Source organism: Morus notabilis, unplaced genomic scaffold (genome assembly GCF_000414095.1).
Source record: "Morus notabilis unplaced genomic scaffold, ASM41409v2 Scaffold19, whole genome shotgun sequence".
NCBI lineage: Eukaryota > Viridiplantae > Streptophyta > Magnoliopsida > Rosales > Moraceae > Morus > Morus notabilis.
Window position 1 is genome coordinate 202,670 of NW_010360880.1, and position 11,215 is coordinate 213,884.

Sequence of the window (11,215 nt, forward strand, 5' to 3'; positions counted from 1 at the left end):
ACTAAATCAGCAAGAAAGCAACAAGATGTAGAGTACATATATAATATCCCCTCTTTTAGCATCATTCAAAGCTATCATAAACAAGATGTCATTCAGATAATGCCAAGCATCCCCGCTGATATACTCGACGGAAACTTGATAATTCAAAAATCATCCCCCCCCAATCATTTTTCGTCCATTAATGGATATTAATAAATAAAAATTGCAAAAGATAGGAAATGTCCTACCTTCCTCCAAAATCAGCCAATCGAATGAAAAAAAAAAGAAGATTCAAATTAATGAAACAAACAAACAACTCCAATTCACAAAGTAATAAATTTCAACAAAAAGATTCAAATTTCACAAAACCATTTCTGTTTGGTTTGCTCTGATTCAGAGAGAAATAAAAAAAATAAAAAAAAGGGGAAGAAGAAGAGGAACTTACGATGAACGGTGACGAATCCCGAGTGTGATGAACGGCAAGGAACTGTGACAGACTGAGAAGAAGAAGAGGAACGGAGAATAAGGAACGACGACAAGTGTAAGGATTAGGGATTTAGCGTGAAGTGGATCAAAATCGGATACGAGGCATGAGGATTAGGCTTTTAGGGTGAAGTGGAACGGAGAATGCGAAGGAGGAGGCGAGGCGTGAGTGAAGTGAGGTGAGAGACTGAGGATTGGAGGGAGGCGAGCAACAGAAGAGGAGGGAGGCGAGAGACTGAGAGTGAGACAAAGAGACTGAGAGGGACTGAGGGAGGCCAGCGAAGAGACGAAGGAATTAGGGTTACACTTACACAACATGTCGGGTCGGTGTAATCGGGTACAAAAAAGACCGCCCCGCCCCCCAACCTGCACAGTGCGGGTTGGGCCTAATTTAATATGAATTTTAAAAAAAAATCAAAATCAAAATCAAAATAAATAAATAAATAAATTTAAAAAAAAAAAAAAAAACTTAGCTTTCGGGTCGGGTCGGGCGGGTTGCTCGGGTTCGGGCTCAATTCTTACACCCTTACTCACGAGAGAGAGAAAAAATGAGGTACAAAATAAAAGAGTGGTGGCTTAAATTTATATAAGAAGGGGTTGCATGTATTCGTTGCGCACAATCCATATGGCACTCTGCTGCACTCCCATAAGCGCAAATGCCCTCTTTCTCTCTTTTAAAAATTGACATGTGAATTGCACATGGGCAATTAATTGAAGGCATGAGTATAATGTTCATTTGTTGGATTATTCTCAATTGTACCCTTGAATTTGATCATTTTCACTCTATTTCATGAATTTTAAAAACTCTCACTTACCCTTGAATTTTAAATTAGTCTCACTTAACTCTCTAAACTAAAATTTTTCTTAAAAACAAACATAAAAAAGCTAAGTAAGGTCATATAGGTTTTTCTAGTTGTTTTCAGCATAAATTCTAACAAATGAGATTAAGTGAGACACTGAGATAGTAAAGTGACAGATTTTAAAGTTTCAAAGCCAAGTGAAAATAAGTCTAAAATTTAGGAATCACAGATGAGAATAATTCTTATTTGTTCTTACCCAAATTTATTTTAAAACAAAGTTCAAATATTATATTTTGATAAACACTAATTAAAAGCTCTAACTCCATAGATTAAACTAGATGTAAATAATCCATCATGCTCATGCTATTAATTGACAACCCATATCCAAGTCACATGCCATTTTCCATTAAATATTAAAATAGTTATCAATTGGTTTGCAACATATTCCTAAATTCAAGATAATCTTTACAAATGAGCGACAAGTTTTAGGGACAACGGTGCAAGTAAACCTTTAAAAAAATCTGCAGTTGTGTAATTTGCTTCTATAATGAAGCATATGTTGTACATTTTTCTTGTTGCTGTCGTCCTCAAATCCACAATCCGCATATGTGAAAATTCTATCAGCATAATTGATCATGAAGTTGTGGTTCTACCAACAAAAAAGTAAAAATTGAACATGAAGTTGTGTCATTATTGCAAGCATAGAAGGTTTGGTGCACTCGACACAAAAGACAACTTCCAAAGAACAAAGCAAACGGAGAGAGACGACCTCACGCTAAATCAAATTGACCTCCAAGTATGCCAATTTACTGCAATGAATCAAGATTAACTATCACAGTTGTTTTTGCTAACAAGAAAAAAAACTTCCAAGACAAGTCAAAGTCCAAGAAAAACATTATTATCAAGCAGATCCGCAATATTGAAGCTCGAACCGTTACTGTGATGCTTCCGCCAGTTTCTGCAAAACAACCAAAGAAATTAAGCACCATAAACAATGTGTTTGCGTCAATGCTCAGTAACACGAGTTATATTGCAATAAAGACAAATCCAAAACATACTGCACTTAGGCGCGGAAACGTCAAAGGAATAAGATGTTTGAACTTCAGGTAGAATACATATTTTCATCAAACTTTGCAAGTGAACGTAAAATCCAAAAAAGAAAATGGACCTTTATGCATCTTCAAACATAAATTCGCCCCTAATAACTAGAATGCAAGGAAGAACTTTACTTTAGACATCAGAGTTGTAAGTTGAATATGAAGATAAGTAGAAGATGTTAAACTTTTTCTAATTGGGTATAAGTTGTAGGTGATATAATGTGATGCAATGCTCTACAAATTTATTGCACCATGCTAATTCTTGATTAGCATGAGAGAACATATAATGAGGTTGCTGGGCTAGACAGCAAAACCAGACATGTGTTTCACCAGAATGCGCAAATAAACAGTTTCATTTAATCATGAACTCATTACAATAACCATTGGATCACTTTTCACATAAAAGGAACAAGAAAAAATTTTTGCAGAGAGCCACAGACAACTAGATTAATTAAACAGTAGTAGTGCTAAATTCTTTTCTTACCCTGGCCATATTATAAACACAAGTACACAACACAAACTATAAACATAAAATAAATATGCTAAGTACCTCTTCCTTCTTGCCTCCCCGAGTAAAGAATTTGTACCCTCCAAAGAAGAGCAGGCCCCAACCGGATAAAGAGACAATTACAAACTGCAAAAGTATGCGCAAAATTAAGACAATTTCTCCACTCCATTTACTCACTAACTTCTGTTACATTGACAGTTCAAGTAAGTGATAAAAAAAATTCAAAAGAAAAAAAAAAGCACAAATCAGCTAAACGTACTGCTAACTGCTAAGCTAAGCAAGATTTCCTTGAACAATCAAGCCCCATCTTATCTTCATATTATCCAACTTACAGGTTATAGTTTTCAAAATAACAGACTACAGGAAGAAAAGGAGAGAATACAAAGAGCAATACTGAAAAATCTCAAAATTTACGAAAGAAAATTCACGACAAAAACATTAACCTAATTGACAATTAGATTAGGTTCCAATCTCAACCAAAATAACCGATATGCAATCTGGTGAAAGTTAGCCAAAAATCAGATTACTTTCTTTTGAAATAAACTTAAACAGAAAGAAACTGATAAAACACGGAGATAAGGATAACTACACGTTTTCACGTTAGCAGTTTCCAATATATAAGATTGTAATACAAAGTCAAACAGAGAGCATCATTCTCATCAGAACCCGTTTGAATCCAATACCGAAAATGATTTCCACTAAGCCAGAAGTTGGATACAAACACAAAAAGCATTTTTTTTCTAGAGGCCAATCATAACTGAGTTTATTTAATCTTTTTTTCTATTTAAAAGGTTGCGAAAAGATCTTCAATAGTCGCTATATGTTCAAAAAATAATCTTCTTTGGTGAAAATTAGAAACCAAAACCAAGGGTTATAAATGTATCAACACTTTCAAAGCAAAATAATCTTACATGCTCTTCCTTCCACTTAGAGGGGCTCATTGGGTCTTCCCAGAAGTTAACCCTTGGGGGACCATGGTGATCTGCAAATCCTCAAAAGTGTCAACATTCCAAAATCAATAAAAGAAAACACGGCAATTTATTTCTAAATCGCCACAGATACAAAATGAAGAAAAATAATACGAACTCAGGTCAGATTCTATGAAGAAGGAAAAAAGGTAACAAATTTTGATCTCATTTTGCCCCAATTTCTCGGGGACCAAACAGAATGCAATGTCAAAGCTAAAGAAAAGGACTTTCACATTCCGATACACAACTAGCGAGATCAGGAATACAGTAAATGAAAGAGAAACATCGGAAATAGTCGGATTTACCAGCAGCGCCGGCGAGACCGCGGCGTTGAATCAAATTAGTGGCTGTCTTTGGAGAAGAGACCCGACTTAGGGTTGCGGCTTGGCGGGCTACGGACGCTGCTATGGTGGCCATGGCTTTGAGCTTCCGAGAGAGAGAGAGAGAGAGGCGGAGCTGATACTGATAAAAGGGGGGGAGCGCCGGAGAGAGAACAGAAATGCCTAAAGACTGCGACCGTGCGAGTATGGGGATCTAAACGACGCCGTCCACAAAATTCCTAATTTTTTATTGCTTTTCTTTTTTTTTTTTTTTTTTTTTTTTTTTTTTTTTTTTTTTTTTTTAACAAATTTTTAATGTTCTATCAATTTTCCTTTATTTTCTCCCCTTGTTTTTCAAAATTTGAGTTTTATCGGTTTTTTTTTTTTTACTACTGGAGTTTTATCAAATTGGTTGATAAGTACTTAGTGATTTGGATAACATCAAATTAGCACTTCGTATTTCAAAAAATAAAAGAAAAATAAAGAAAAAATATATCCTTTCGCTCGTTTTTTCAATGTAAAATGTCTTCTTTAAAGAAAAACATCAAATTGATTTTTTGATGCATAAAGTCCTAATAAAACAAAATCAATAATTAAAATCTGAATTTTCTTCCATTTTCATATTTTAAGATAGATTTGGTTGATCTAGGTCTCAGCTGTTCACCACTGGGATTTTTTGTTGTTGAACATTTTGATTTTTCCCTAATATTTATTTACTTTAAAAAGAAAGAAACAACTAAATTTATCCCAAAAATGATCTCAAGATACTCAACGGTTGATTTTTTTTTTAGTATGAGTTACAAATTGATATCAATTCACTAATTCGATAAAACACAAGATATACAATTTGATTTTTTTTTTCTTTTTCTTATTGCTTGTTACTTGTTAGTTACCTTGTTTTATTTTTTTATTGCATATGTGTTGGTTCCTTGGGAGCTATTTTTGTTTATGTTCGTCATAAGTACACAAAAATTTAGCAACATGAATAAAATGTGTAATCATCTATGTTTTAAAGATTACAAAAAAGATTTTCTGTCAGGAAAAAAAAAAAGAATTTTTCTCAAAGAGAAAAAGATACAACGAGGAATAATTGAGGTTCTTCCCCTCTTTGCCATTATCTTTATTCTCAGTTTATTTTCCTCATATAGCGTAATCTTATATCTAGAGAAATCAAAAGTTAAGAAAAATACTAAAGGCGAAAAATAAGATTTGCCTAATATTTTGTCATTATCGCTTCCGAATGTTGTTTTTCTTCTGATCTATTGTCGTTTTATTTTGTAAATTGTAATTTTGAATTTAAACAAAGAAAAAAAAAACAGAATAAATATATACCGTTAGATGTTTCACCATTCTCCACTACTACAGTCCACAATAACCCATCCTCGCACTAGATATTCAGCGAAAAAAATATTCACGATTCAAATCACAACTCAAATTCATTTAACGTTTTCTCTACAAAAATTTAAATTTAATTTTACTACAATGTGAAACAAACATACCGTAAAAATAGTGATTTCACATGCCAAGATATGAATGAATTGTTGTAAGCCATAAATTAAGTTTATGTTAATAGTCACTAATCGCTTAACTTTTGGTATATCACAATAGCCTTTAATATAATCTCTCATTGAATGAAGACTAGAACATCATATTCGGTTTAAAATTTTCATACATGCATATTAACCAAATATCAATTTTCTTTTTCGCCATAGGACATAATGACAAGGATTTGTGCTTCGCATAGGTAGGTCCATTAACATAACCTTTACTCATTTATTATTTTGAGTCAAATTTAACTCAAGTTTTGTCTGCATTATCACGGAATCATGATAGGAAATTATTTTCTTCCATTTCATTGGAAACACAGTAAGATGCTCATAAATTGATAGCAAAAATTTCTTGCCCTATAAAGAGCCTTATTATAAGCCACATTTACATAAATTCTGCAGTAATAGCTAGCAATATGAACATAAATTCTGCTTAAATTTAATCATTCTACACATTGATAACACAAAAATCAAAGATCGTGAACAGATTTCTTATCCTTCTCGTCCACTTTATGCTTTTGTTGTTGTAAAGACTTCATCTGCAAAATACTACACCGCAAACTCCTTTCCTCAACCTGACCACGTAACATAAGAAAAAGAATCAAACGAGAGTTAGAAAACTTAAATTGAAAAATGTATTTATGTAAGAGAAAATATATAATAAAAAAAGTTGAATTTGAATTATTTGAAAGAAAATACTGTAGTAAAAAAGTTTAAGATGACATTTGGTTCATGAGTTTAAAATTATAGTTCATAATTTTAATTTTTTGTTGAAAAAAACACCGTAACAAAACCAATAACTATGATCCTAAACCAAGCAAAACCCTTAAAACAAACGTCAACTAAATTGTGATTCGACCAGTAAAAAGAAAACAAACCAAAACAAAATATTTTCAGCGAAGACACGTTACTCATTTTGCAACAAATACTTAAAATTTACCTCTAAATTGAATATGGTCTTAAGAAGTTCAATGCACTCCTCTAGAAGCAACTTTTCTCGAACAACTACCTCGGCTAATTCTGAGATTAGTGAAACAGTCTCCTCAGTCTGTGAAGAAAAAAAAAAATTATATGTTTGCATTCGTAGATTTTACAGAGTTTCTATAGCTTTAGACAAAGTACTGCAACATACCAAGGGTGAAAAAGTTGTCAACATTGATTTAATGGAAGACATGAAATCTAAAGCATGCCGGAGTGCAACCGACGCCGACTGAACATCGATCTAGAAGAAAAATTTTGTTAGGAAAACATGATCACTAGATTTTAGCAACTCAAATCATAGGACAAAAAAAAAGGCTTTATTTTGGCCTACCTTTGCCCCTTCTACTAAGGGTGCTTTACAGATGACAGAATGTAAAGATTCTTTAGTCATGGAAACTGCGGCTAAGTGTTGCCTCCCCATATCTCCCCACACTTCCAATAGCTTAAACTACACAAAATTACCACATATAGGTATTCAAATTATAACTCATTTTGCTTCATTGAAAACTAGAATTGTTTTTCAATTAAATATCTGTAGCTACGTACTTGAGATTGAAGTACAGAGTTCAGTTTTATCTCAAGCTTCTCCCTCTGAAGCTGCAGCTTTTTTTGTACCACAGAATGTTGTAATTTTGTAAGACCATCCCAAGCACATATCAATTTGCCCTGCAATATATCAAAAAAAAAAAAACTACAAACGCGAAGAATGGAGAGCTGAAGTACATAATAAATTTATAGTTGCAAATATAGTTTAGCGATAATTTCAAACTAGAGTTTGAAAGAAAAATGCATAATAGGAAAATAGTATATATTATGTACCTCTGCATGATTAGCTAAGTTGGCATTTACAGAATCAGCTTTAGCATTTGCAAAACGCCAGTCAATCAATCTGCCGTGAAGCATTCGGAGTTGATGAACGGACTCCGAAGCACTGTAAACTCCCGGCAACGAATTACAAGACGACGACGGAGAAGGAGAAGGAGAAGGAGATGGAGAAGCAAAAGAAGATGAAGATTTCTTGGTCTTAAAGAAGTCTAAACCCAAGTTGAACAATTTCTCCACGCCTTTCGTTTTCGAGGAACTATCAGGCGGTCTCAAACTCGAAAACGACATCGGTTTTCCTTTATTCTCCACCGATAACGGCGGCGAATCCGACCTCCCGGGCGACAACGCCCATTGGGACTTTGAACTGCCGTACCCCGTCAGTGAATTGGCCCTCTTGATGGCTTTCTGAAATGTGAAATTTCCAAACCTCGGAGAATTATCCGATAAGTTCGAATCCGAAGTCCCTCGTCTCTGCTGTCTTCCTATGTCGTTCATGTACTTCGAAGAAACTTCAATGCCTGATTTATTTTTCACTCTCGAATACGTCGAGGAAACGGCGTCGCTTAGCTCCGATCCCGATTCCGCATTCCCCGTGAAAATTTCCGACATTCTTCTCGGTTTCTGAAACAGAGAATTTTCATCCACGGATAATCTCCCGGGAGCCATTTCCGAGCTATTGAAAACCTTACTCGCAAACGACAAAGACGAAGATTTCCCGGAAAACCGTGAAGTTCCCGTGTACCTCATCGAGCCTCCGATAATCGGCCTGTGATTTTCCTTCGTACCGGTGAAATCTTTGTCGTTTTCGTTTCTGTTAATAGACTCTCTGGAGCTCCCCTGTATATCGAGAGAAACAGAGCTTTTGCGCTCGAGAAGGTCATTTAGCCTGTCGTTTCCGAGGTGATCGGCCAAAGTGTCGAACTTTGAGGCCGAAGATGACAACGACGACGAAGGCCAAAGTCCGCGCAGAGAGGCCGGGTCGTCGAGCTGGCCCGGCCGGTTTTTTCGAGAATCGGGTTTTCGCCGGACCGGCGAAAGGGCCTGAATCGGAGGTGGGTTTCCGATATCGATCGAGTTGGTGGGAGAAGAAGAAGGGGAGATATAACGCGAGCTTACTTCACGATATTTCGGCTTTCGAGACCTTGGCTTCATAGATTGGTCCAAAACGACAGGTAATTCACTTTCCTTGTTCTTCTTCATTTTTTTTTTCTTTCCTTTGTGTTTGGGGAGTGATGAGAGAATTGGTAAAGAATGTTTAGGATTTTTCTTTGTTTTGTTCTTGAAGAAAACAGATTTGATATGAAAAACAAAAAAGACTTCGAAAGTGGCGGCAAAGTATATTGTTCGCCGGCAAATCAGGGTGTTTTAGATTGTGTTTAGATGAGATTACGGTAGTGTCCTTCTTGGAGTCCCACGGTAGAGGTTTTTTGTGTGAAGGACATGGGTGTATTTGTAATTTGATGATCACTTGATTTGAAGGCGACTACAATGGAAGTATAACCAATGGAGTCTCTCTGCTTTTTTCTTTTTCCTTTTTTGTTTTTTTTAATTCTCCTTCGCCGGCGATCAAATGGGCTTATTGGGTATTTGCCATGTGTCTATTATCTACTATTCAGTTTCTTCATTGTTGAATTTCATTGATATTTTTTTTCTCCGATGGAAATGGTCTTTTACCTACTTCATTCTAAAAAGTTAAAGTCCTTTGCCACAGAGGTTTGGGGTTAAAAGGAACTGTTTGGTTTGTTTTGCAAGTTTGAAGCGCAATTCAAACTTTTATTTTTCGATGGGAGTAATTTAGGAGTTGTTCTTTTAAAATAAAATTCAGAAAAATTTTTAACTTGAATTATAACTTTATTTAAGTTTATGTTTTTTTGTAAAACTCGAGTTTAAACTTGAGTTTAAACTTGAGTTTGAACTCGAGTTTAGAACTAAACACGAGTTTAAGTTTTCCCTTCAACTCGAACTCAAGTTAATAAACATTTTTTTTTATTCTTAAAAATATCATAACTTTTTCGTTTTAATTCCGATTAAGATGATTTTTTTTTTATGCATTCACAACGAAAAGACGAATAAAACTACACCCATATACCCTATTAAAATTTTTCATCACTATTGAGTTTTTATTAAAATACTATCTAAATACAAATTTAAGTTTTGACTCAACCAAACACAAACTCAAAAAGATTCTCAATTTAAATCATAACTCAAATATGCACATCGAAACAGAAACTTAGGCCCCGTTTATTTCGCTGATTCGAGTTTAAAATTCGAGTTTTTCTACAATAAAAAGCTCTCACAAACAATCACATCTAACTTTTTTGCTACAATAAAAAGCTCTCACATAAAGTCACATCTCAACTCGAATTAAAAACTCGAAGCAGCGAACTAAACGGGCCCTTAAGTTACAACTTCAACTCAAGTTATAACTCAAACTCAACTCAAAATCATCACTCAAGTCACCCTAACTCAAAAATGTAAAAGAATAACCTCTTAAACTTTTTGGCTATGGTATTTTCTCTGTAAACAAAATTGAAGTTCTTTATTTTTTTTTTTTTTGAAGGAGGAAAAAATAGATTTGAAATTGAAATTTGGTTTGTTGCTATCTCATTCTCAATCTTTATCACAAAATAAATCCGACTTTGAGTTTATAATAACAAGATCAGCCAAAGTCTCTAACTAGCATTCATTTAAAAGAAGTAACTGATTAAATGGTAAATATGAAATATATATATATATATATATATTTGTGTGTGTGTTTTTTTTTCTTTCAACTTCCTACTGTATTGGGCCAAATAAGAACTCATTTTTATATTCCACCTCATTGAGAATTACTTGTTTTAATCAATGCTGTTATTGTTGTTCCCGAATCGAATTCGGGTGTGGAAGCGTGCGGAAGGCGGATCGTGTATAACAAAAATTTTTATAAAACTTTTGAGATACTCTATAGATTATATTAATTTATGCACGAATAAATTAATCGCATTAATTTACATCAAGAATTCAATCCAGAAAAATACCTGGAAGCCGACTCGGATGATAACTTGAATTCTTTGACCACGAACAATCCTTGCTCCAATCTTTGTGTTTAGAATACCAAAGTCTTCCACGTCAATTCTTAGATTCCACGTAGACGTGTGTGTGGGCACACGTGAGACAAAAACAAGTTTCTTAAACACTCGAATTTTCACAAACACCAACGTATGCACGATGTGGAATTTTTGGAGAAAAATATTTTCTCTCTCTTTTGCTATTGAGAAATTCGGCCACCACTAACTCTTAGGGCTGAAAAATTGTTTTCAAAAATTGTGTCCACAATTTTCTATCATTCTCATATTTAAAGAGTATAAGTCAAACTTCAAAACAGGATCAAATCCTTATCTCTAATTTTGAATTTCAAACAGAAAAATCCCTTCCCCTTATCCTCTAAATGGCCGGCCACCCTCTAGGGTTTTATCCCTGTGTGTGGCGCCTATATCAGATAGGGAAGGAAGAGATTTTATCCTTTATCCAGTAGTCCAATTTTAATTCAGATTCAAATTCGAATTTAAGTCAAACTTATATTAATTTGAATTCTAAATTGAACAACTTATCAAATAAGTTTAAATGGATAAATCTAGATGTGTTCAAATTCAAATTTAAATAATCACATTATTTAAATAATAATCAATTCTCAATTAATTATTTTCGAGTATTTAATTTTAGAATTC

General features: G+C 34.2%; 2 protein-coding genes across 3 annotated transcripts; both read right to left on the reverse strand.

Annotated features, from left to right (window-relative positions):
- Positions 1–1,926: 1,926 nt before the first annotated feature.
- Positions 1,927–4,370, reverse strand: LOC21405002. 2 transcript variants are annotated; one of them, XM_024165253.1, is made up of 5 exons: positions 4,141–4,370; positions 3,779–3,849; positions 2,910–2,993; positions 2,157–2,220; positions 1,927–2,071 (listed from the first exon to the last, which is right to left on the reverse strand). In XM_024165253.1, exons 1-4 carry the CDS (start codon positions 4,250–4,252, stop codon positions 2,197–2,199), a joined length of 291 nt encoding a protein of 96 aa, XP_024021021.1. In that variant the 5' UTR covers positions 4,253–4,370; the 3' UTR covers positions 1,927–2,071; positions 2,157–2,196. The 2 variants fall into 2 exon arrangements, with proteins under 2 accessions (XP_024021021.1, XP_010095824.2); XM_010097522.2 differs by having other exon boundaries at positions 1,927–2,220.
- A 1,802-nt stretch (positions 4,371–6,172) lies between these two features.
- LOC21405003 (QWRF motif-containing protein 3) lies at positions 6,173–8,708 on the reverse strand. The gene is made up of 7 exons (XM_024165233.1): positions 7,735–8,708; positions 7,503–7,614; positions 7,230–7,349; positions 7,015–7,131; positions 6,835–6,924; positions 6,643–6,750; positions 6,173–6,277 (listed from the first exon to the last, which is right to left on the reverse strand). Exons 1-7 carry the CDS (start codon positions 8,706–8,708, stop codon positions 6,173–6,175), a joined length of 1,626 nt encoding a protein of 541 aa, XP_024021001.1.
- Between the last annotated feature and the right edge of the window lie 2,507 nt (positions 8,709–11,215).